This window comes from Aethalodelphis obliquidens, unplaced genomic scaffold (assembly GCF_003676395.1).
Source record: "Aethalodelphis obliquidens isolate GAN/ISIS:26980383/991018 unplaced genomic scaffold, ASM367639v1 scaffold11, whole genome shotgun sequence".
Lineage (NCBI taxonomy): Eukaryota > Metazoa > Chordata > Mammalia > Artiodactyla > Delphinidae > Aethalodelphis > Aethalodelphis obliquidens.
The window spans coordinates 16,363,589-16,389,293 of record NW_020837955.1 but is presented as its reverse complement, the minus strand read 5'-3'; the positions used below and the strand labels follow the sequence as shown (position 1 = coordinate 16,389,293).

General features: G+C 52.1%; 1 protein-coding gene across 10 annotated transcripts; it reads left to right on the top strand.

Annotated features, from left to right (window-relative positions):
* Positions 1-620: 620 nt before the first annotated feature.
* On the top strand, positions 621-23,627 carry HPS1 (HPS1 biogenesis of lysosomal organelles complex 3 subunit 1). 10 transcript variants are annotated; one of them, XM_027112257.1, is made up of 20 exons: positions 621-672; positions 2,177-2,283; positions 3,991-4,107; positions 7,525-7,662; positions 7,883-8,025; positions 8,406-8,514; positions 10,781-10,941; positions 11,427-11,529; positions 12,159-12,254; positions 12,476-12,545; positions 13,981-14,036; positions 15,288-15,455; positions 15,550-15,729; positions 16,830-16,891; positions 17,389-17,523; positions 17,610-17,675; positions 18,680-18,836; positions 20,913-21,026; positions 22,681-22,763; positions 23,271-23,627. In XM_027112257.1, exons 3-20 carry the CDS (start codon positions 3,991-3,993, stop codon positions 23,431-23,433), a joined length of 2,121 nt encoding a protein of 706 aa, XP_026968058.1. In that variant the 5' UTR covers positions 621-672; positions 2,177-2,283; the 3' UTR covers positions 23,434-23,627. The 10 variants fall into 10 exon arrangements, with proteins under 10 accessions (XP_026968058.1, XP_026968056.1, XP_026968057.1 ...); XM_027112255.1 differs by lacking the exon at positions 621-672 and adding an exon at positions 679-876; XM_027112256.1 differs by lacking the exon at positions 621-672 and adding an exon at positions 679-887.
* Positions 23,628-25,705: the final 2,078 nt, after the last annotated feature.

Below are 25,705 nucleotides of genomic sequence, written 5' to 3'. Positions count from 1 at the left end.
TAAGAGACTAGCAAACACAGGTTCAAAACAAAGACCCTGATGTGCACCCCTATCCCCAAAATGGATTGAGAACCCTTATAAAGAAAGTCCAGCGGTGGTACTCTGGGGGTAACTGCGTCCTTCTGCAGGTTGCCTCTCCTCTCAAGGAGCTGAGGGAAACCGGTGACAGAAGGGCAGCTCCCACCCAGAACTGCAGCTCAGCAAGAAAAGCCAGAGGGTGGGGAAGAGCCCAGCGGGGCGCCGGGAAACCTGCGTTCTGATCCTAACTCGGCCCCTCAGCAAGTTATTTCTTCTCTCTGGGCGTCAGTTTCCTCTTCTGTAAATGGAGACTTCCCTAGTACCTCGGTGGGGAGTGGCTTGAGCTAAGGCAGGTTGCAGGGCCGGAAGCAGCAGGTGCCTCTGACGGCTGCCTGCAAAGTTCCCCACAGTGCCCTCCTTGTTGACGGGAGGAATGTGGCCACCGCCCGGCAGGAGTCAAAGCGCAGGAGTCAGGGTTCGCTGGGCCCGGCCTCCGAGCGGAAGCAAAGCGAACAACAGGCAGAGGCGTAAGCCAAGCAGAGGCGGGGCGGGCTTCCAGTCCCTCCCCGGGCGTCACGTGGGCGGTCACGTGGCCACACCCGGAAGCGCGCCCGGGAGCTCCTGGCAGGCTGGCGGGTGTCTGGGTACTACGCGGTATGTGGGCCTCCGGCACTGTCGGAGGGCCTCGGTAGTCGGTGGGGCTTACTCCGGGACGCCGGCGCTTCCCTCCCGGAAGTGGGGGCGTCCAGCCTCACCCACCCGGCGTGGGGCTGTGGGCCCGTCGCCTCACCTCTCGGAGCCAGAGTTACTGCAGCTACGAAGTGGGGCAGTAGTCACAAGCCGGGCCTTCTTCCCAGGGTATCTGTGAGGTTCGGGGTACTTGGGGGTGAAACTGCTGCATAAACTGTAAAGTGCAGGGCAAACTGGAAGGCCTGCCATTCGGCGGGCGCGCTCTGCAGGTCTTCCCTCCTGCGTCCTCCAGCCCATCAGGGGCAAGGACGAGGCTGTGAGGGTGTGGGCTGCTGGCAGGCAGGGGCGGCGGCCATAGGGGCAGTTTGCTGGGAGGATGGCGAATATGGGCGTGGGGGCGTTTCCCCAGGTTGCCCCGGCGCCATCTGGGGCTCCGGTGAGTCCTGTGTTCCCTCAGAGCATAAATAATCAGAAAATAACATAATCAGATAATAATAATCAGAAAATAACACCGGTGAGGTTCTCTTTCCAGCAACCTTGTGGAATAAAAGTAGAACCTAACGTCCCCTAAAGAGCATTTCCATTCTTCTGGGAATATGGCGTTAAGGTCAGTCATGCTGGTGATGTAGTGAGTCTCACGTTGCACAAGATGCTGAGCCCCTAATAGCCCTTTCTTGTGTCTTGTTTGTTTACAGTATTTGGTTTCCTAATTAAGCTAAAGCTTTATATTGTTCCTGCTTTTTATCATCAAAATATGAGTGGTTCTGAAACCAGTTTAGTTCTCCTGTTATTTGAGGAGGGGAAGCTGGGAAGTAAGAATAACGAGCCCCCACCCCACCTCTGTGTAAGAAAGTTTGCTAGGGGTGTGTCTGCCTGGTTACTCCCAGGCTCTCACTAGAACCCTGGAGGGAGGTGGAGCCAGAGGTTGAGGCTCAGAGAGGTTTAAGTGTCTTGGCAAAGACAAAACTAGAACCGGGTCTCCCCTGGCGGTTGTATTGCTTTACTGCCATTCATTGCATTACCCTAGGATGCCTCCTCTCTTCCCCAGGACTGCTTTTCTGTCTCCCTGGGATGTGCTATGCTGTTTCCCAATAGTCACTCATAGCAGGCTTCCCGGGGCTGCTCAGGGTGGGTTTGCTGACCACACCATGGCTCAGAGTGACCCATGGGGAAGTGAGAATGCTCAGAAGGAAACAGTAGGTGAGAATTAATGTTTGTGGACACGTGCTATGGCCAAAGGACTGTGCGTGCCGGGTTCGTGTTCTCCATTGTGGGAGGGCAGGGTGGGCAGAATGTGGGGCACTTGGACACCTCCTGGCCAAGGGGAGTATGTTCTGAGCAGAAGGCCTTAGAGCCAGAGAGAGACCTTTGACCACTCTGTCCTTCACCAGCTTGTCCACTCCTGGGAACAGGCAGCAGCTGGAACTAGAGCCTCTGCTTGCCCTCATGACCTCCCTGTTTTAAGCAGGACCTGGGATGCTATGCTGCTCTCCATGAACTGGTCACTGAGTCTGTCTACCGCAGCCCTTTCTGAATCTTTGGCTGTCTGGAAGCTCCGCTGTGCTCCTTGCCAAGGTAGATGATCCTGCCTGAGATGGAGGCAGGCAGCACCCACCCTGGGGCTACTCGGGCTCTGGGAGGTGGACAGGGTGAGGTAGGTAGTAGACTGAGCTCTCGCCGGCTGTGCAGAGTCATCTCATCTCCATCCCCTGTCCCAGCTCTGCATCCTGATGTCAACTTTGCCTGTTCTGTCCTTCCTCCCTTGCATCCAGGAGGTCATCATGGCCTACCAAGTCTCTAAGCTACACCTCTTGAATCAGCCCCTTCCTCCCCTGGCCTCCACCAAGGAGTGGACCCACATTACCCCGCACCAGGACAATAGCCTCCGTAACCTTGACCCCACCCATCCAAGATCCACACCCTTACCAGCCTACGGGGGCTCTCTGCTGTTCATAGCCTCCATTCTCCAGCCCACTGTTCTCCAGCCCATGCACTCCCTTCCCGTCAAGCCCACCTGCCCTCGTCCAGCAACCTTTCCTTCACACTCCATTGCTCTCCCAGTCTCTGCCTAGTGTTTAGCAATTCCATGGGACTAGGATACATTCTTTGTTTTTCACTGTGCTGGAAACACCATCAAGCTAGGTTCTCCGAGTTAAAGTTGATAAACCAACTAGAGATTTGGGAGGAATTCGGTAAGTACCACTAAGCTGGTCACGTAGGGGATCCTGAAGAATGTTACTGAGTCGGAGGCCTCGAGATGCTATGATCCTGTTGAGGAAGCTGGACATCCACCATGGAAGGGTTAGAACAGAGCTTCCTCATCATTACCACGTCCTAGCACGTGGGTGATGCGTGCATATCTGTGTGACATGCTGAGGTATAGGAGAAGGTTTGAAGCCCTTGACTGGAGCAAGCAGCTGGCCTGACAGCTCTGGCTTCACCAGGCATGGTCAGGCTTCCCTAAGCGCTGAGAAGATCAATGTCTTGCTGCACCTCACAGGGCCAAGGCCCAGCATGGGAAGCTCTGGATTAAGAATCTACCAGTTGGTGAATGTGAAAACACATTGTATATAGTCAAGCATTATAATGTGTGGCACAGAGGGTACATGTGTGGGTGCTGGGGAAGGAGGTCCGGAAGGGCAGGAGATACTGGTGGAGGTGGCTGAGGAAGCAGCAGCTAAGCAGGAGTGAGAATGAGCCGTGGCCAAGGTCACATTGCCTTTGTGTCCACCAGAGCAGGAGGAACTTGTGAATCAAACTCCTGTAATACTGAACCCCCTGCCTGTGGGCTTTGAAGCTCGTCCTCTGGAGCTACCTGTGACTTGAGGAGAAGCACATTTTTTCTGGACTTCCTGGAGGGAGGCGCACCAGCCGCCCTCCATTCCAGACCAGGCCCTGACTGCCTGTCCCCCTTGTACAGTTGACGCCGTGCTCAGATCAAGAGCTGGGTCCTTCCTTGCCTTTGGTCCCAGTAGGCTGGTGGTGGGTCTGATGCTGTGTTCAGAGAGGCCAGATAACACAGGAAAGAGCCCCAGCCTTGGCATTAGACAGGCCTGGGTTTGGATCCCACTTCTGTCACTTAAAAATAGGAGTAACTGAAGATTCCTGCTTAGTCCAGTTGCTGTGAGGGTGGCGCAGAGTAACGCCAGGAAGGCCCTCGTGGTGCCTGGCGCACAGTAAAGGCCAGTAGGTGTTTGCGGGATTATGATCCTGTTCATTACTCAGGCCAAGCCTATGGATGTGGGGCTGGGAGGTGACCTTGACCTTGCTTCTCCCTGGCAGATGAAGTGCGTCTTGGTGGCCACAGAGGGCGCAGACGTCCTCTTCTACTGGATGGACGAGGAGTTTGAAGAGAGTCTGCGGCTGAAGTTTGGGCAATCGGAGAATGAGGGAGAAGGGGTGAGTGCAGGGTAGGAGGGACGGATGGGAGGGAACAACCCAGAACTACCAGGAGGCAGGAGAGCCTGTCCACCTGTCCTGGCCCAGCCAGAGGGATGAACACGGCATTGTGTGTGGTCCAGCGCCCCTCACTCCTGCGCACCCTTAGGGGTCAGCCCTTGATGCTCTCCAGTGACCCACCCCCACCCTATGAAGAAATTTTCATTTCCTTCATGACTAATGATTTTGAGCATCTTCTCATGTGCTTATTTGCCATCTTTATGTCTTCTTTAATGAAATGTCTGTTCAAATCTTTTTGCCTAGTTTTCATTGGGTTGATTGTTTCTTATTATTCCTACTGAGTTTTGAGAGTTTCCTAGATATGGATATGTCCTTTTGTAGATCTATGTTGTGCAAATATTTTCTTTCAGTCTGTGTCTTGTCTTCGCATCTACTTCACAGTACCTTTCAAATAGCAGAAGTTTTTAATTTTGATAACTCCATGTTTTCCATTTTTTGCTTTTATGGATCACACTTTTGGTGTCATATCTAAGAAATCTTTGCCCAACCCAAGTCACAAAGAGTTTTCCCCACATATTCTTCTGGAAGTTTTATAGTTTTAGGTTTTATATTCAGTCTAATGATCCATTTTGAATTTTGGTATGTGGTGTAAAGTATAAAGTTTATTTTTTTGCATATGGATATCCATTTTAACGCTTTAATATCACAACTCAGACAGTTGTCATTTTCACTTAGATAATTTCTGCTCTACATTCTAAAGGAGTAATTTATTTTGAAATTTTTTCCAGATTAATTTTGGATTAAAAACTTTTGTATTGGGGATGCAGTAGACAGTCCTTGCATTTCTGCAGCCACACAGACTGGTTGCCTCTCAGTGCCCTTCCTGCTCCAGTGAGCCTGGTCATCAGCCGGACCAACTCCACATCAGCAAGCTCACCTCGACATCGCTGATACTCTTTAGGAATGATACGACATGTCAGAGATCATAGACATTTAAGCGGTCTTATTTAAGCTAAAAAACAGGTCTATCTGTTAGGCTCTTTTATTTTTTAGCAGTCAATATGTATAATTTTTTAATTTAAGAATTTTAAAGTATTTTAGTTCTTAAACCACTATACCAACTTGGTCAATTTAAGAGGCAAACTATTTGATAGTGTTTCTCTTCCTCTTTATTAAAAACCTCATAAAGGAACAAACTCCTGACTTTTCAGTTCCTAAATGACTAAGGTAAAGAAAAAAAGTCTTCAAAGTTTTATTTTTCAAGTATCCAACACTTTTCTTTCCTGATCCTATGGATAATGTGAACTAATTGTAGAAAATTTGGGAAATAACAGAGAAATAGTTTTTAAATGACCCATAATTCTACTACCCTGAGCTATTAGCTCTTCAGTATATTTTCTTTGGCTCTTTATCGTTTATAAATAGTTGGGATCATACCACACTTACAATTTTATTTCCTGGTTTTTTTTTTTCACTTGCCATTATAGGAAAAGCATTATTCCATTTTGTTAAATATTCTCAAAAGCATAAATCTTAATGGAAACATTATATTCAGTATATGAATAAATGTAGCATCATTTATTTAACCATTTCCCCAGTACTGGACATGTATATTGCTTTTAGTTTGCTGTAGCTATTGCTGTAGGGAACATTTGTGCTTGAATTTTATCCCACATCTCATTATTTCCTTAGGATAAATTCCTAAAAGTAGAATCATCGATTCAAAAGCCATTCAAAGATACTGTACCACTTTATAATCGCACCAAGTAATATAGGAGAATTCTCTTTACACTCTAGCTACACAAAGATTATAATTTCCCCCCAACCAAAAGAATTCTTGCTACACCTATATCCCTACAGAAAAAGCTACTACTTTTAAAGTGAGTTGCTATACACCATCTAGGTTTTTAAGTGACATTTCTATTAACATAATTGGTTCGTGATGGTTCAAGAATATTGTCGTACATGAATAATTCAACCAACGTTTGCCTATGTGAAGGGATATTCATTCAACGAATACTAATCGAGAATGGACTGTTTACAGTGAACATAGCAACGTGACCCTGCACTTGTGGAATTCAGAGTCTAAAGAAAATGAGCCAGGTGGCAAATAAACACCACGGGTTTATTTCACAGGTGTGCGGTGGGCAGGCTGGGGCCTGGGTGTGGCCTGGGGTGGTCAGGAGAGGAGCTGCCTGCCTGAGTGGAGACCTGTCGCAGGTGACTGACAGCCTCCGCAGCAGTGGACACGGCGCTGGGCTCCTAAACGTTGAGTCTGTGGGAGGAAACGACACCCCTCGTGACGCGGACCCCCTTGTATTTTAAGTGCCGCACAGTACCCCTGGCTGCTTGCCTGTTCTTCTGAAGGCAAGGTCTTACTCAGCTCCTTGTGTACAAGTTAAAATTAGGACTCCGCTTTCTCCCTGTTTCAGTCAAGGCTCCTGAGATCAGCATGGGGAAGGTCAGCTGTCTCCTCCTATCTTTTCATTCCAGTGTTGAGAACTTGAGTTATTACCATTCCCTTGGCTTTATCCCATCTTTATTCCCAGACCTTCAGCAAATTTGTCCAGTTTCTTTTTGGTTTTGTCTGTTTGTTCTGTTTCTTATTTGGAGGTCAGAGAGAATGGATGAGTGAAGAGATTATAAAAGTAAAAGCATACTTGTTACTGAAATAGGGAAAGTACAGAAAGATGTAAAAACTGGGGGGAAGATCATTCCTGATCCTTCTCTTCAGAAGCAGTAACTTTAATAGTGTGAATTTCTCATTGGTTTTTCAATACCTTGTTTTTTTTATCATTTGAAAATACAGAGCATTCACAACCATTTTTTTAAACATTACATTGTATCATAGGAATTTTCCGTGTCACTGAAACACTCTGATACTTTAAGCGCTGTGTGTATATATATATGTTCTCCCATCATTCAGAGGTGCTGTTGTTTATTTAACTCTTTCCCTGGTACTGGACATTTACATTCTTCCCAGTTGCTTCTACCATAAATTACGCTGTAGGGAACATTTTTGCACATGTATCTCTGCCTCATTTCTGATTATTTTCCTTAGGATACATTCCCCAAAGGGAACTTAACTGCAACAAAGGGCATGGACTTTGGTACACATACTGAACTTTCTTAGAGTTGGCCAGCTCTCTATTAAATGCCCCAAACATTCCTCTATGGAAATGTGGCCTAATTCCTTAATGTTTCCTTCTAGAATCACAGCCTGAGCAGCACAATTAGCTGCCTGACCCTTCCCAGCCTTCCTAACTACTACCCAAGTGTCTCCCTGTCAGGACAGTGATAGCCTCCCAGGTGGGTCTAGAACTATGGAGCCCTTGATGGCAAGGCCTGGGTCTTGTCCATTCCTTTGTCCCAGGGTCTGGCACACTAAGCAGTATTATTCTCTATCCCCTCTTGCAGCTTCCCGCCCTGGAGGACCAGCTCAGCACCCTCCTGGCCCCAGTCATTATCTCCTCTATGACGATGCTGGAGAAGCTCTCAGACACATACACCTGCTTCTCGACGGAAAATGGCAACTATCTGTACGTCCTTCACCTGGTGAGCGTGCGGCCCTGGGGCCCGTGTTCCTCTTCCCTCGGCTCCTTGGGCAGTCCACACGCCTCCTCCTCATCTTGAACCTCAGACTCTTTTAGAAGGCAGAAGCTGCATCTTAACAAAATCCCCTGGGAGCTGAGCCCCCCTCACTGTCCCCAGCGATCAGGGGAGGTGAGGGGGTCCCCTGGGGCTGGCTGACACCCACTGACCGCTGTGCCTGCAGTTTGGAGAGTGCCTGTTCATTGCCATCAATGGAGACCACACCGAGGGCGAGGGGGACCTGCGGCAGAAGCTGTGCGTGCTCAAGTACCTTTTCGAGGTGCACTTCGGGCTGGTTACCATGGACGGCCAGCTCATCCGAAAGGAGTGAGTCCCCTGGGTGCTGTGCTGAGCCCCTCTCAAGGCCAGGCGGTGTGCACCCAGCCTCAGTGAAGCTGCCTGTCACACTCTGCCCCTGGCCTCTTCCTGGGTCTCTCTAGCTGGCTGTTGTCATGTGTGTGTGTGTGAGAGAGGTTGAGAAGTGAGGCGATCTGCTCAGGCGCCCACCTCTTGCTTCTGTGCCCATCCCACTTGGCTCTACAGAGAGGGCAGAGCCCGACACGCCCCCTCTGTGCTGTGTGGGCTCCCGCAGGGGTCTGGTCATGTCACATGAGCTTGCCTGGCGCTGGCAGTGATGTCAGGCCGCTCCTTTGGCTGAAGCTGGGGACAGCCGGCTTTCTTATGGGTCTCCCCTGCTCTGCCCCCAGGCTGCGGCCCCCGGACCTGGGGCAGCGTGTGCAGGTGTGGGAGCACTTCCAGAGCCTGCTGTGGACCTACGGCCGCCTGCGGCAGCAGGAGCAGTGTTTCGCTGTGGAGGTGACTGCTGGGTGCGGGAGTCCTCGGGCCACAGAGATGTCAGGTCAGAGGGGCTGAGCAGCATTAAGACCATGTTTTGACACCACCCTCCCCTCCATGAGTGAGGACACAGGCAGTGCCTCAAGCCCATGCATTTCTGAGGGTTGCTCTTTCTGGCCACATGCTGGGCTGGGCACACTGATGGGCCTCCCTATCTTAACACAGCTAGATTTTGGATAAAATGGACGTTTTAATGCAGTTTTTGGGCTCTCAGTAAATTATGGAAATCTCTGAAGATAGCCCCCTCCACTCTGATCACCCCCCAAATTATATTGAGCTGAAACTAGAGTGGAAAGTAGTGAAAAATAAGCAGCACTAAAGGCAAGATTGCCTGAGTACAGATGACGGTACCAACACTACAACCAGAAAACTAAACCTTAGGCCAACAGCGACAGGAGAGCTGAGCCTGCAACTCCTACTTAAGCCCAGACCTGAAGAGTAAGGTGGCCGTCAGCAGCACCCGCTTGCTCCTTGTACAGACAAACACAGATTCTCTCTAAGTCGGTGATTCTCACACTCCGTGTGCATCAGAATCGTCTGGAGGACTTGTTAGATATAGGTTTCTGGGCCTCACTTTTCTCATTGACTGTGGGGGCCAAGGGTGGGAGGCTCTACAATGTGCATTTCTAACTAGCTCCCAGGTGATGCTGGTTATGCTGGTCTGGGAGCTACATGTTGAAAGCTGTTGATTTTGAGGACAGGTTAAGCGCAGACAAATACGAGCTCACAGTTTAACAGTCAGATGCACAAGAGAATAAGCCACCATGAGTAGGAGTCAGGGAAATCAATCACCAGCAGATGTAGATCCCAAGGAGCTTGATACACTAGAATTTTTAGGTACAGGACATAAAACAACCAGGAAATATTTGCAGACATAAAAGCTAGGGAGAAACCCCATATAGATGTTTTAGAAGTGAAAACATAATTGTTAAAATGAAAACCTTAAGAGATGGGTTAAATAATAGATGAGACGTAGCTGGAAAGAGAATTAGTAAACAGGAAAATAGATCTGAAGGAATTCATTTTCACACCCCACTCATTCAGTCTTCCAGTAAACATATAGTACCTCGCATATGCTAAGAGGTGTGCCAGGCCCTGGGAATACAGAGATGAATAAAGTCTCTGCCCTTGAGGGGAAATCAGCCATTCATATGTACTAAAAACAATAAAGTATACTGGGTGCTGCCAGGTTGGGTTTCTCAAAATCCATGATGGCACAGAGGTTGGCGTGGTCAACTCCTTCTGAGGCATCAGCAAAAGGCTTCTTGTAGGAGGTGACCTAATGCAGTTAAGATAAAATCCACAGTCCTTACCAAGCCTATCAGGCCCTGTATGATCCACCACTGCCTGTCTTGCCCCAGCCTCATCTCATGCCTCTCTTGTCCTTACTCACCATGCACTGCCCACCCGGGACTTCTTCCCATTTCCGGGGCACTCTGTGTTCAACTCTGTCCAGTGTGGTAGTCATTAGCTACATGTCTTTGTTGAATATTTGAAGTATAGTTAGTCCAAATTGAGTTATGCTATACCTGTAAAATATACACTGGATATTGATGACTTAGGACAAAAAAGGAATGTCAAATGCAAAAAAAAAAAATAGAATGTCAAATAGGATTATTAACTATCCCATTAATAATGCTTTTATTCCTTATGTTGAAATGATAATATTTTAGATGTATTAGGTTAAATCAATTATTAAAATTAATTTCACTTTTTACTTTTTAATGTAGTTACTAGAAAATTTTAAATTACGTGTAGGGGTTGCCTTTGTAATCAGTTAGGCAGCACTGCTCCAAACTCTGTCTCCACCTCAAGGCCTTTGCATGTGCTCTTTCCTCAGCTTGCGGCATTCGCCCCTCCCTCCTTCTCTGACGGGGGTTTCTTGTTCTCTAGATATCAGTTTAAAGGTCACCTCCTCAGGGACATTTTCTTTGAACACCCTACACACTTAGGTCTCTGCTCTTCTTCTCTAGTCCAATACTGTAACAGCAGTTGTTAGCACTTATTTTATCTCTTTCTCTGCATATTGTCTGTCTCATCCACTAGAGTCTAGTGACCACACTAAGGCCCAGAAGGGCAGACTCTGTGCTGGTCCGAGCCTCCCTGTTCCCAAGCATCTGGCACGTGGTGTGTGCTCACTGTGGCCTGAGTGAATGTATTGCCATCCTGGGGCTGGAGCGGGAGGTGTGGGGGTGATGTGACTTCCTCTCCCTGCCCGCATGCCCAGGCTGTGGAGCGGCTGATCCACCCTCAGCTATGTGAGCTGTGCATCGAGGTGCTGGAGCGGCACGTCGTCCAGGCCATCAACTCCAGCCCTGGGCGGGCTGGCGAGGAGGCCCTGCATGCCTTCCTGCTCGTGCACTCCAAGTTGCTGGCTTTCTACTCCAGGTGAGTCCAAGGGCCCCAGCATGGGGTGGCCCGGAGGCCCTGGGTCCCCTCACCTTCACCCTTTCTTATCCCCCCTACCTGAAAAGCACCACCTCCTGGGCCAGGGAAACCTTCCAGACCCATCTCTTCCAGGAAGCCTTCTTAGATTCTTCAGTTCTTCTCCCCCTCTCAGCTCACTTCCTTCTCTGAATTATTTCTTCCTGGAACACTGTCTCAGAATCTTAATTTAGGGTTTCCTGATATGCTGTTACTCGTCCCTGGTGGTTTTCCACTGGTAACTTTTTTTTTTCAACACAACCAAGTTTTATTTTTTAAATGGATGAGTTACTTTCTCCAGAAAGGATGAGGTCAGCGGGCACATTTGTAAACTCCTTGAGGGCAGGGATCATGCTCCAGACTCCCTTAACTTACTTGCCCCTGTCCACTGCCACCTGTGGGCTGGGGGCAGCGGGCACATGCTGACCTGCTGCCTGTTCTCTCCGCAGCCACAGCGCCGGCTCCCTGCGCCCACCCGACCTCCTTGCCCTCATCCTTCTGGTGCAGGACCTCTACCCCAGCGAGAGCATGGCGGAGGACAGCGACACCCAGGTCTCGGGGCAGCTCTCTGGGCAGCAGGAGGCCTTCAGGAAGGCGACTTGGAAAACCAGTCAGGAGAGTGCTGGGCAGGCTGCTGGGGAGGCTGTGGTTTCCAAGTCACAGTCCTGGGCATGTGGCTGGGCATGACTTTTTTCCAGCTGCTTTCAGATGTGAGGGGAATTCTAGAATGCATGTAGTTTAGTGGGTTAAAAGTGCAGATTTTTGGAGTCCCAAAAATAGTCCCAACATAGTCCCAACTTTACCACTCAGCTGTTTGCTGTGCAAGTACTTACCCCATCTGAACCTTGATTCCCTTATCTGTGCAATGGGACAACGATGGCATCTACCTCTCAGGGTTGTCATGAGGAATAAAGGAAACAGTTTACCTAGAGCTCAGCAGTGCCTGGGGTGTAGTGAACACTCTCAGTAAGTGCTGGCAGTGGTTTGGGTGCCAATGTGTTGGACTTTCTGGAATTTCTAAAATTGAAACATCCCTGGAAAGTGAGGGTGCACACCCAGGGCTGCACAGTGGAGTGTGCGCAGGGACTAGCGGCCCCCGCCCCCCAGGGCTGCGCTGTGAAGTGCAGGAGGCAGAGGAGCCAGGCAGGCAGCTCTAACTAGCATCCCCGGATCTGTTGCAGCCTTCCCCACAGAGGCCCCTCCGCAGCCAGAGCATCCCCGTGCAGCAGGCCTGGAGCTCTTGTTCTGCAGACCCAACCAGGAGTTCTGCAGGGACTGTATGTGCTATGTTATGGGGAGGGGTGGGAGGGAGGGGGGAGGGGTGGGAGGGAGGGGGATGGGTGAGAGGGAGGGGGATGGGTGAGAGGGAGGGGGATGGGTGAGAGGGAGGGGGAGGGGAGGGGAGGCTCAGCCTCTCCCCAGAGAGCAGGGACCAGGGTCGAGCCCCCTGGGAGAGCCTCTCTGAGACCTCAACCCAGCTGCCCCTTCTCCCTCCCAGGAGACAGACAGCCTCTCCCTCCCTGAGGAGTATTTCACACCAGCTCCTTCTCCCGGGGAGCAGAGTTCAGGTGAGACCTGGAGAGGAGGAGGGGCACAGGACAGGGACCTGGAGAAGGCAAGGCGGATAGGCAGCCCTGGGAGAATCTGTCTTAGGGTTCAGTGGATCCCAACGCCCTGTAAGGGTCCAGGCACAGACACCCAAATTCCTAGAGCCCAGGACACTGTGTGCAGCAAACCCTCTGTCTACCCTTCCGGCTCCAGCTTGAATTCAAGGACTGTTAAGGCCACTCAAAGGATCCCTAAAATTTTTTATGACAAGTTGATATCATTTAAAAATTCATCTCTCATATATGTGCTCTTTGCCTTCTCTTTCTTTTTTATAATTAATAAGTAATCAAATAAGTAATAATCATTTTATTTCTAGTACAGTGATTTAAAATATAAATATTCAGTCTATATGGTTTATAGCTTACCTGCTTTTCCAAAGTATGTGGGTAAACAATAAAAAGAAACGAAAAATATTGGAAATATTATTAACAAAACAAAAAAGGAGCCTGGGACCCCTGAGACCATGTGCCAATTCTTCCCTGCTTGTCCATTTCTCTGTGGCTGGGATCATAACTGTCCTGGGTTCTCTAAGCTCTCCACGAGCCCAAAACGTCAAAAAGCACTACTTTGGGGTAATGGCTGAAGTTCCATTTTCTTCTCACTGCTCCCTTCCCTCATTCCTCCTCCTGGCCCCTTTCTCTCAGTAGTTTTTTCATGCCTCAAAGCTGTAAATAATGCCTGTTCCACAGTGCACGGAACTCACAGCTTACAAATGGGTGGAGTTGCATTCATCCATTCGTAAGTCAGGTGTTTGAAACACAGACACAGGCTTCCCCAGAAAAACATGATTATAAATGATAGTTATTTGCAATGAAATACACGAGAGAGCACTATTATTACAAGCCTACAATATTTCAAATATGCGGTTGGTTCAGCTGGTTTTTGTGAGCTGACCTAGGAAAGGAAATCTAGTTCAGTTCCCAGCACATAGTAGATACTCAGTTAAAGTTTGCTGATTGATTAAATAAATGGGGAACTGTAGACAGTGTGTGCTGCCTCCCAGTGAAGAGGCACTGTTATAGCCAGGGAGGGGCCTGAAGGGTTAGGGAGGGCAGAAACAAGGGGGGGATTGGGGGCCGAGGAGGGGGTTGAGGGACACCCCCCCGCACCGCCAGGTACACGTGCAGGAGCTCCTCCCCACAGCCCACTGGGGCATCAGGGAGCCTCTCTTCCCCAGCCCAGGCTGCTCTAGCTCTGGTACCTCTGAGCTTGCCCTGCACTCACCAGTTTGGGATAGGATGAGAAGGGGAAGTCTCCCCACCTCACACTAATGTGCGTGAGCTGCTGATGGCATGGGGCCATCTCTGCTCCATCCTCCCCTGCTGACAGGCTGTTGGGCCAGTATTTACATTTTGCCATTATTTATGTTGTTATGTTAATACCTATGGCCTGCAGGTAGCACAGTCTGGCTGGATGGGGGTACCCCTCCCACTGATGATCCCCATGTCCAGGTGAGTTTCTCCTGGGGGGCTTGGGGGTGGGGGGGTTTGGCCGGGGCACCAGCTGATCTGATGCTGCAGTGAGCACTGGAGACTCTGAGGGCTTCTCTTGGGGTGACTCTCCAGCCACGCTGGCCTTCCTGTGCCCTCTCACGGCTGGCCAGCCAGTGCAGGGGCGGGGGGAGTGGTGGATGAGGGTGACCGCCTCCCTCCCCTCCCCCTCCCCCAGACATCTGGCCTCCACTCCTGAGAAATCCCCACCCTCACTGTTCTTGGGAGGAAAGTCCAGCTTAATTTTTAATGGTTTCTAAATGAGAAAGTAAATACGTTCATTGTAGAAAAATTGGGATAAACAGAAGTAAAATACGGAAAAGGAAAAAGATCACTCTCAGATCCCAGCCCCAGATGTTAACTACTATTAAGATTTTGGAGTGTTTCCTTCTAGTCTTTCTATGACTTTATATGTGCATTGACACATACACACACGACATAGATATTTTTTCTTTTACTAAATTTGAATCCTGATGTGCTTCGTTATTCTTTCTGTTTCTGAGCGTTTTCCCATTAACTAGGCGCTCCTCAGCAGGGTGCTTCTTAACAAGGCTGTTCAGGGTGCATTGCGTGCGCACGTTATTGTTTACTTAGCAAATTCCTGGACAGCCAGTGTGTTGTACGGAGTCCTCTGCTGTTATCGGAAGACTTCCTTATAGAGAAGTTTCTGTGGCATCCCTAACGATTTCCTTAATTCTTTGCTTTTGCCCGTAAAGACTTTGTTACTCAGAGCCCTCGTAAGGCTGGTTGTCTTGCTTGTTTAGCCCTGTTATGCCCCACTTGCCCCCCTTGAATGACTGTCGGGATGTCCTGAAGGTGGTGAAATGACAGGTGTTAATCAGCTTTAAATGCTTCGTGTACAGAAAGCTGTAGAGGAGCCTCCTCCCCTTCATGCCACCCCACGCCGGCTGCTTTTCCCACCTTTCTTGTCCTTTCTTACCACCCGCTACCCCCGTGTGGTATCCAGTCCTGACTCCCGGCAGAAGGGCCCCGAGGATGTTGAGAGAGAGAGGGGCAGCAGGACAGGAGCTGCCAGGGCAGCCGCAGCAGAGCGCAGGGATTTAGGAACTGGGATTTCTTGGGGCTAGAAAAGTTTATGCCTCGTGGTTCACAGGGAGGACGGCAAGTGGGCAGCTGGGGGTGGACCCAATGTGGGGAGGAGGCCAGACGCCTGCCCACCCCTTCCTGCTGACAGCTCCTCTTCCTCCGCAGATGGCTGAGGACACCCTCCAGATGCTGGTCCCTCGCTCCCCAGGACCCTCCAGCCCCAGAAGGATTTTCCTGGATGCCACCGTGAAAGAGAGCTACTGCCCCATGGTGCCCCACACCATGTACTGCCTGCCGCTGTGGCCAGGCATCAACATGGTGCTCCTGACCAAGGTACGAGCACTCCCGCCTGCCCTGGCAACGCCCTAGCCTAGATGCCCGCCCCACGGCTGCCCCTGTCTGCCCTGCCCTGCTCTCCTAACCCTAGAGCCCCAGTACGGCCCTGGCCCTGGCCCTGTACCAGCTGCTGGATGGGTTTTCTCTACTGGAGAAGAAGCTGAAGGAGGGGCAGGAGGCCGGGAGTGCCCTGCGGTCCCACCCCCTCATGGGGGACCTACGCCAGAGGATGGACAAGTTTGTCAAGAATCGAGGTGGGCAAGAGCTTCAGGTGAGACGCAAGCCCTGGACACCCCACCTTGGGGAGAGGGCGCAGGGCCCATTCTGTCCACACTAGGTGAGGGGCCCAGGCTCTGGGCCCTGCCCCACCCCACCGTGGGCTTGTGATCCTTGTTTCCCCCATTAGGAAACAGAAACAGAAACTTCCAGCAGTGGCACTTGACATTTCCAAAACGTTTTTGTGTGACAAGTTATAGCTCCCATTTTTCAGATGAGGAAACCCAGGCTCAGATAGATGGTGATTTGGCCAAAGTTACTGGACTGGTGAGCAGTGGAGCCAGAGCCCAACTCGAGGGCTCAGCGACGGCCAGCGGTCTGCCCGCCACACCCCTCACCACCTGGCTGGTCTCAGACGTGCAGGACACAGGGAGGCCGCTGCACCCACAGGGGGCGTAGAACCCAGGTTGGGAGATGAGGCCAAGACCCTGGGACAGTGCGCAAGCAGAGCAGGAAACGGGGCACAGCCCAGGCCGGAGCCTGGGGGGGAGCTCTCAAGGGTAGAACACTGGGCTGAGATCTGAGGCCACTCGTGTAGCTGGCAGGGCTCAAGGAACTGAGATTTGTTGTGCACGGAATTTGCACTGGTCTGAAAACGAGCAGAGGGGTTAGAAGAGGCAGAGCAGCCAACTGAAGCCCAGACGCAAATTAACAGTCAGCCCGCAGCGCTCAGCATCTCTCCGTGCCCAGCGCACTCCAGTGAGCACGTGTTAGGATGCAAAGCTCCCCTGAGGGGGGTCAGCACCCCAGCTCTTGCCTGCGTCCGCCTCTCCCTTGAGGCGCCTACCTGTCACGCTGGCATCATTGGTTTATGGTATCTGCCAGCGAGGCAGTGAGCCTGGTACTTGGCACACAGAAACTGCTCTTTAAATACCTGCCTGCTCAGTGAGTAGCCTGGTGTACAGTGGGGTGCAGGGTGCTGGGGGACCTGCCAGAGACCTAGCTTGGCTGTGGATGGCAGGTGTGTGCTGGGCCTAAATAAGCCATGGAGGCAGGGCACTTTTTGGAGCCTTTCAGAGCACAAGGTAGGGTGTCCCCTGGACCTCGCTGTGGGAATGTTGTCAGGAAGCTGCCTGTCACCTGTCCTCCTTACAGAGCACCTGGCTGGAGTTCAAGACCAAGGCCTTCTCCAGAAGTGAGCCCGGATCATCCTGGCAGTGAGTGGTGGGCTCTGAGGTCAAGGGGGGAGTCGTTTGGACAGAGGAGCAAGTTTCCTCCAGGCCCAGAGGGAGAGGATGCTCAGGAAGGCGCTTCTGAGGGCAGAGGGGGTCCTGGGAGGGCGGGTCCAGCCCACGGATGCTGAGGGGAGGCTGGGAGCAGAGAGGACAGAGATTGAGGAGCAGGGCCTGAGGGCCCGACACGGCCAGCAGAGGCCCGGCTCCAGCACGGACTCAGTGTGTGACCTCGGGCGAGTGACTACCCCTTGTTTCTCCATAAAATAAACCATGAGGTTGGATGAGGTTCTAAGTGCTCAGAGCACACACTGGGGGAAAACTGGGAAGCTGCCTCCTGGCTCAGTGAGGGCCAGGGTGTGGGGCATCAGCTGTGCTGTACGTCAGTCCAGGAGGAGGGTGATCACAGGGGATGGGGTACCATCCTGGGCGTGCCCTTCTAGGGCCCTTCCGGCTGTGACATCTCACCTCTCTGTGCCCAGGCTGCTCCAGGCATGCGGGAGGCTGAAGAAGCAGCTTTGCGCCATCTACCGGCTCAGCTTCCTGACCACGGCTCCGGGCCGGGGAGGCCCCTCCCTGCCCCAGCACCTGCAGGACCAGGTCCAGACGCTCATGCAGTAAGTGTCGGTGTGGCCCCTTGGCGGCCAGGGCAGGAGCTGGGGCGCACCTGACCCCAGCCCTGTTCCCCCTGCTTCCTCGGCAGAGAAAAGCTGGCAGACTGGAAGGACTTCCTGTTGGTGAAGAGCAGGAGGAATGTCACCATGGTGTCATATCCTGATGGCTGGCCCTGAGGAGGCCTTTCGGGACTACCTGCCTCCTCCACCCACTCACTTGAAGGGCTGCGGCTTTGGGAAGAAAGAGCATATATTTCACCACCTCAGCTTCCTTTCTCTGAAGAAAAATGGTAGGAGGTAGTGTCCCAGGGGCCTTGTCTGTAGGAACACTCCACAGCTGGAATTTCAGAAATTCCTGCTCTCCCACGGTTACTTGTGAGAGCCCTGGGGATCGTTTATGTCGGTGTTGTCCAGCCAGCTAGGTGGCAGTGGGTCTCCCACGAGGGACAGGGGCCTGGGGTTGGGTAGGTTTGAGTGTCCACGTCCTTCTTAGAGGTCACAGTACACAGTGGCACGTGAAGGCTCTGAGAAGGCCTGCAGTAAATGTGTTTATTTGTCCCCATTTGAAAAGCCACCTCCAAGACTTACCCTTTTATTACAGAACTAATTTTACCAAATACTGATTTTCCCTGGAACTTTATATGAAACAGCTTTTTCTGTATTAAAATCTCTAAAGGGTGTGGCCTCCTGTCTCTGGAGACTTCGGTCTTCAATGCACAGGTGAGAAGGCCTTGCTAGCCATCAGCCACTGCCCTTCCTCTCAGATGGGAACGTTCCAGCCTCTGGAGATGAAGTGTAGAGGTGAACAGGATCACGGTGAGGCGGGTGGGTGGGCGGCCAGCTAGCCTCACTCTTCAGCTCTATAGCTCTGCTCTCATACCAGCCGCAGCATGTGTATCATTTAAACCCATCCCGCATGAAAATGGTAAAACATGAACATAACATGTTCCTGTGGGACCAGAACTCCCTGCATTAAATGTGCCAGAGCCAAGGATCCGTTGTATTTGCATCTTAGACCTTCTCAGGGGTGGAGGTTCGATGGTAAAGAGAGACCTGGGAAAGGGGGGGGATCCTGGGGGCGGGTGGCGGGCCTCACTGGAAGCCTAGGTCGAGGACAGAGGAGCTCCCTCCCTGGTTCTGGCTTAACAAGCACCTTAACTCAGACCCTCACCTACCTGGAAGACTTCCCCGGCCTGGTGCATTTCATCTACGTGGACCGCACCACCGGCCAGATGGTGGCCCCTTCCCTCAGCAGCACTGAAAGGACTTCATCGGAGCTGGGCAGGGGGCCCCTGGCCACCTTCGTCAGAACCAAGGTAACCTGGCCTGGCCTGGGCCCTCTCCTCACGCATCAGATGGGTGTGCTGACCCCTGCCCAGAGGACTAGCCCCCACCCTCGGGCTCCCGGGAGGCTCTGAGCACCCCCGCCAGAACCCTTCATGGCACTCTTCCTGGTGTCTGCACCCAGCTCTTCAGGGTCCTAAGAATAGTTGCCCATCTTCGTCACCCCAGGATGCCGGTCGGCACTCAGGGCCACCTTCCCAGGTGTGTCAGTGTGCCTGGAGCAGCAGAGTCTGGGCAGCGAGTTCAGGGGAGGAAATGGCCAGGGCCTAACTCAGTGCCTGGCATAAATAAGTGCCCGATAAGTGTTGGCTGAGTTCATTAAAACAGAAAGAAGACACATGGGTTAATCAACTTGAGTATCAGAATGTAAAACTAGGTGGTTTCTATGAAGGAAACAGTCTCCAGGGGTCCTTTTCTTTGATTCATCTTCATAGCAAACTAGTATTTTTGGTGGGGAGAACAGAGGACCTCTGCCACTTTCTAAAAAACTATATATTTTCATATACATTGTGTATACAAATAAGGTGTATCATAATGGTTAAAACAAGATCCTGACAAAAGGCCCGTTGGAGACCCAGCTCTGCCACTCACTAGCTGTGTAGCTGGGGTATTATGAAGTCTAAGTTTCAGTTTTCTTATATGTAAAAGAGGATAGTAACTCTAGTGACATCATAGAATTGCTGCGGAGATTATAAGTGTATGAGATGATGCATGTAATATTCTTAACACAGCATGTGGCACAGACCGCAGCTGGAGTTGGTTGAGCATTTCCTGGTACCATCCTTCCCGGCATCTTCGTCTCCTTCTGGAGCTAGTTGGGGTTATCTTGGTACATTTCTTTTCGTTGTTTTTCTGTGCGGTTTGTTATAGTTGAGATCATTCTGTGTAAGCAGTGTGTTTACCACATTTTCACTTCACTTTATATCTGGTGCATTTCCTCATGTCATTAATTCTTTATCAACGTGGTTATCATCAGCTCCACAATAGTCCATCATGTGAACGTAACGTCATGTACTTAGTTGAACGTTTAGATTGTTCCCAGGCTCTTTCGGTTGTAAGTAATTCTGCGGCACATGCCTCTGGGCATACATCCTTGTCCTCGTCTCTGATTATTTTCTCAATATGGAATCCCAGAAATGGAATTACAAAGGCAAATGGAAGGAGTGTTTTTAAGGTTATCGATACATGTTGTCGAATTGCTTTCCTGAAAAACAGAGCAAACCCGTGTATTTGTTTGCAGGTTTCATTAGACATTGTGTTGTGGGCAAGTTTGGAGTAGCTCCTGTATGCCTGCCGCTAAGCTTTTTCTAAGCTCTTTGGTGAGAGCGCAGCAGGCCTTTCCAGGCCCTGGGAGGTGGGGGAGCAGAGCTGCCCCTGCTGCCAGCTTCCCTAGGGCAGTTCACAGGCAGCGTCAGAATGCCTTGAATTAGGCAGGAGAATCTCGCGGAGGGAATCTGAGGCACGTTGTCCCTCGGTCACTGTGTTCCCGTCGGTGCCCTTGGTGAGCCCTCGTTCAGACTTCGCCCTGGAGCAGAGGACGTTCCCGGACCAGGGCACTCTGTGCGTTCAAACACTTTTCCAGCAACTTTATGGCATAGAGCCTGTGCCAGAGATCCTCAGTCCTGAGGGGCCCAGGTGAGTGGCTGGCCCTCGACAGCAGGAGGGTTCCAGGGGGCCACCCCCTCATCTTCTCTTAAGTCCCTGGCTCTGTTCTGGCCTGAAAGATGAATCTACTCTTTATGGCTTGTGTGTATAGTAAAGGTACATAAAGTGTTTATACGTATATTTTGTCGTCACAGTAACTGGAGGGGTGGCTAGTCCATCCATGCATCCATCCATCACCCATTTATTATTAAGCTCCTGCTTTGAGCCACGGCTGGGCCCGGACACTAAGGAAGAAGATGAGCAGGAGAGGCCCCTGGCCTTCCAGGAGCTCCTTCTCTGAGTGCTTTCCTCCCCTCGGGATCTGAGAGCCTGAACCCAGCCCCTGCCGTGGATAGAGGGCCGCCCCACAGGCTGCAGAGATGAGCACTGTCTCCTCTCCCCAGGTCTGGTCTCTGATCCAGCTGGCACGCAGATACCTGCAGAAGGGCTACACCACGCTGCTGTCCCGCGAGGGGGACTTCTACTGCTCCTATTTCCTGTGGTTCGAGAACGAGATGGTGGGTGTGGCCAGCCCGGGGCAGGGCAGTCCCGAAATGCTTGCTTTCCCTGTGACTCTTGGATCCTTTTCTCCTGGATTCTGTTCAGTCTGTGTCTCCAGCTCTTCTTGTCCCTGGTGGAGCTGACAGCTAAGCCCAGCTGGTTGGCACCCAGAACTCAGGTCCCGTTTGCGCTCAGGCCCCTCCACCCCATTCTCTGAAAATCTCATGCCATTGATCAAGGCAGCATCCGGTGACATGTGAACAGATGTGCGCCCGCGTGAGCAAGGCCGCCCAGCCCGCGCTTCCTCGGTGGTGCTTCAGTGTCGTCAGCTGCACTCACAGAGCCCGGCTCCCTGTTCCCATTGTAGAGACTGATAAACCGAAGCTCAGAGCAGTTAACCAACCTGCCCAGGGCAAGGCTAGCAGGAAGGCTCAGATCTCTTGCGTCGGCCATGTTGGCCAAACCTCACCGTTGCTGCAGTATGAGCACAGGTCACGGGAGTTTATTATCTGTGTCCTCCCACCCCCTCGCGCTGTAGCTCTCCCTCACTGTCTCGCTCTGTGTCTCCCCTCTTTCCTCTGCTTTCGTTTCCTTTTTCTCTTCTTGTTTCCTCCTCACTTGTCACCCTTGGCCATCATTCCAGCTCTCTGAGGGCCATTGCTTCTCCCCCCCACATTCCCTTGGCCCCTCGTCCTGTCCTCTCCCCTGCTCGTGCCCTGCCCTCTCTCTGCCCCTGTCAGCGAGCCCTCCTTCCCCACTTCCTGCATGGCGCAGTGCAGCCGTCGGGGTCTGTCACTCTGTTCTCACGGCCTCACATCCGCACAGCCCGTGTGATGGTCAGAGCAGGTGTCACTGACCCCATTTTGCAGATGGAGACGCTGACGCCCTGAGATCAGACACCATGGCCAGGGCCACCGAGGTCCTAGGTGATGATGTCAGAACCCAGGCTCGGCTCTCCTGACCTGCAGGCTCCCATCTTTGCTCTGTGCCCGCCTCAGAAGCGCCCAGGATGTGGGTGTGACCATCACCTTAGCTTCTAGGGAGGGACAGGGCTGTGTGTGTGTGTGTGTGTGTGTGTGTGTGTGCGTGCGTGCGTGCGTGCGTGCGTGTGTGTGGTTAGCCCCACAGGGCAGTAGGCTGTGGTGCGGGGAGACCCAGGTGTGAAGTCTGGCTGCAACTGGGCCGCCACCAAGTCCTCCCCGGTGAGCACAGCGCCGCAGGAGCCCCGTGAGGGCGCCTGGCACACAGTGGGAGCCCAACAGAGCTTGAGTCCCTTCCCCGCCATGTCCTGCCCTGGGAATACCTGTTGCTTTCAGAGAGAGACTTGGCCTTTGGTAACGCTTTGTTCTTCGTGACACGTCCCCGGGTCGTCCTCCCTCACGTGTGCCTGTCGTGACCCAGGTCCACTGGTTGATGGGAATGAGAGCTACCAGGTGCCGGGCACGACACTCGGAACTTTACATCCATGTCTAATGTTCTTTGGGAGTTTATTCTTATTCCTGCTTCACAGGTGAGAAGACAAGGTAAAAAGAGGCCAGTGCATTTTCCCAGCACCAGGCACACGCCAAGCAGGGCTGAGCCCAGCCTCAGACCGAGTGTCTGGCTCAAGCCCGTGCTCTTCCCCCCACACCCACCGCCTCCCCACTCAAGACGCCCTGCTTCCTTCCCCAGGGGTACAAACTCCAGATCATCGAGGTGCCTGTCCTGTCCGATGACTCGGCTCCTGTCGGCATGCTGGGAGGAGACTACTACAGGTGATGCTGATCCAGAGGGCCCTGGGCACAGAGGGGAACAGACGATGGGCGGTCAGTGCCAGTCCCCACAGAGCGTGCAGCCCGTCCTTCAGGCATGTCCCCCTGAGCCTGTCTCCCCTTGTTAGAAGCTCCTCACAGCCAGGCATTCAGTGAGAGGAAGAGAGTGGGGCGCTTGCTGGGGTTCTTGCCCTTCTTCCTGCTGGCACATCGAGGCAGCATTTGCCGGCGTCCCTGCTGGGCTCCTGAAGACCTTCTCTGATGGCTCTGTGTGCCCCATAGATGGGGCCCTGCCATCTAGTGGACCCCATTCCAGGATCAGGAGCCCAGAGGGTTGGGCCGTGGCAGCCTGGGGCTGAACCTTGTAAGGTTGGGTCAGCGAGGGGCAGGGAAGGCCTCTGGCCCAGTGCCGGGGCCTGGTGAGGTGACTTTGTACCTGTGCAGTGCCAGGAAGGCCCCTTGGCCTGGCTCCCTCCTCAATCCTGTCCTCCTTCCCCCTCCCTCCCCCAGGAAGCTCCTGCGCTACTACAGCAAGGGCCACCCGGCGGAGGCTGTCAGGTGCCGGGAGCTGCTGACCCTCCACCTGTCGGTCATCCCCACGGACGTGCTGGTGCAGCAGGCCGGCGAGCTGGCCCGGCGCCTGGGCGAGGCCTCCCGTGTCCCCCTGCTCTAGGCCAGGGTGGGCTGCCCCCGTGCATCTGCCCGTGCACCCATTCTCCAGGCCCACCTGGCTTGCAGACATCCCCATAGTGAGAGCCTCCTCCTGTGCACGGCAGCCTCCTGAGGGTAGCACAGTCCCCAGGGCGGCCCCAGAGTTTCTTAAAGAAGCTCCACTTAGACCAGTCTCCACTCCGGGTGATGAGCAAACCCCCAAGTCCTTCCCTCTGAAGGGAGAGGAGGGCCAGAGGGTTTCTTTGGTCTCTTGATGCCGGGAGCCACATAGGAAGTGCCTTTGAGTCTCAGCATGGACGAGACCCATAGTGCCAAGCAAAGCTGGTGCTGTCAGGTGTAAATATGGAAAAGCAAAGTTCTCGTTTGCAAAGCTTCCTGCCTCCTGGTGGCTGGTGCCGTGTAATTGGTCTCTCTTGCCCAGTGCTGTAAGCTGGGCCCTCTCTGGAGGAGAAACCTGGGTTCCCGAAGACATGTGATCAGAGCCGGGGCCCCGCCAGTTGGCGAAGGAATCCCAGGGCAGGTGCTGGGCGTGGAGGCCACGGGGGCATAGGCTACCAAGGTGACAGAGAACTGACCTTCTCTGGGGGCGCTGCACCTCGCTCACTCGCACACCTCACATCTCCCTGCTTGGCCCCGGAGGATGGCTGGTTAGCCAGAGACGGGTAAGATTCCTCAGGGAAGGAACAACCTAAGACAGGCACAGTCGCAGAGGGGCCATCAGGAGAGAACTTGGGGGCCAACAGAGGTGGGGCATAGACCCTCACCCCCCCCAACTTTGCAGGAGCCTGAACCCTCACCCCTTTTGAGAGAGGTCTCTTGTCCCCATGGCTGCTTCGCTTCCCACGCCCAGCTCAGATGGGAACCCAGGTAGCAGACCAGAGACCTGGCCAATGGCAACTGCTCTTCCACCGCAACAGGGCTTTGTTTCCCATTTCCTCCGTGAACCACAGCTTTTCTCTGTGTGGAAGCAAAGCTTTCCTCTGTGTGGCTCCCCTTGTCTTCCCCTGCCTTTGCCTAAGGTGATTTTTATAGGATTGTTATTAGTGTTGGGAAACATTCCCAGTTCCAATGGAGGGTTTAGGGAAAGACCCCGACTTAGGGTAAAACCAAAAAAAAAGATTGTAATTACCCCGGCTTCCCCAATGACTACACCTGAAATCCCCACTCCCAGGCCAGGGCATTGGGTACAGGGAAACACAACAGGAGCATTTGTATGGCAAGAGCTTACTTTACAAGGTAAATTGGATGAGTTATGGCCCCCCTGGGGAGTTAAAGATATGTTAAAAAACACTTGGATATGGTGGCGGGAAGGTTTTATGCTGAAGTGGGTTTATATGGAACTAGATAGAGTAGGCTTTTTGACAGCTTTACATAAGTTTCAGTGCTCTCCAAATAAGAATAGATATAAAGCACAAATTATATTTTATAAGTATTTTGCAAAGGAACTTGGTGGCAAATTTAAGGTACAATGCCCTCCCCCAAGACCCCCTAGGGTTATTGATTATTCTGTGTCTTGCTTTGATTATAGAGATAGATTGAAACAGCCTGTAAATATTTACTGGTGCTAAAGAATAATGTGCTTGAGTTTATGTTTTGAAGATCTGGCTGATTAAACAGAACAAACAGGTACAAAAACATCTAATTCTTCTAAGAACAATGATGAAACTGCAGACAGAGTTCCTGACTTAGGCGTGACCAAGATGTACCTGACCACAGGGGATGAAAGAAACTACAAGCGATAAGAAGATTACTTAACCTGTTTAACCTGCTGATGTAATCTGCTTATGTAAATTACTTTTGTTTTATGGCTCTTGTAAGGGATTTTTTGGCATGGGAACTGGATTGTTAAGATTGAAAATAAGATTGCCTCACAGTATAAAAGCTTCGAAATTGTAAAAATAAATTTGTCAGATCCTTGCATCCAAGAAGAGGTGTACTGAGTTCTGTCCACGCCGACTCCGTCTTCTCCTTTGGGTGAATCCTGTTCAGCTGGGGCTGGTCCCCGGCATCTTGAGAACAGCAGTGGCTGTGAGGTTAGACCCAGGACAGCCCCTCTTTCGGATCTGCCTCTCCGTTTACCCCTAGGAGACAAAGGAAGTCCCCACAGCCTGTGGGTGTCTGCTGTTCTCAGAATAGAGAAAGCTTCCCAGGAAGCTGTTTCCCTCCCCAGGTGAAAGGAGCTCTCCTGGCTGGGTTGAACTACAGCTCTGCCACGCCCCCTCTGCGGCTCTGGGCAAGTTTCCCCACCTCTCAGCCTGTCTCCCCACATTCAG

What these genes read in the sequence shown, in the direction of transcription:
- HPS1 (XM_027112257.1), top strand. Translation starts at nt 3,991, where the DNA reads ATGAAGTGCGTCTTGGTGGCCACAGAGGGCGCAGACGTCCTCTTCTAC. An exon ending in CGGAGGACAGCGACACCCAG is followed by an intron (nt 11,530 to 12,158) that starts GTCTCGGGGCAG and finishes GATCTGTTGCAG; the next exon opens with CCTTCCCCACAGAGGCCCCT. An exon ending in GAGCCCGGATCATCCTGGCA is followed by an intron (nt 16,892 to 17,388) that starts GTGAGTGGTGGG and finishes CTCTGTGCCCAG; the next exon opens with GCTGCTCCAGGCATGCGGGA.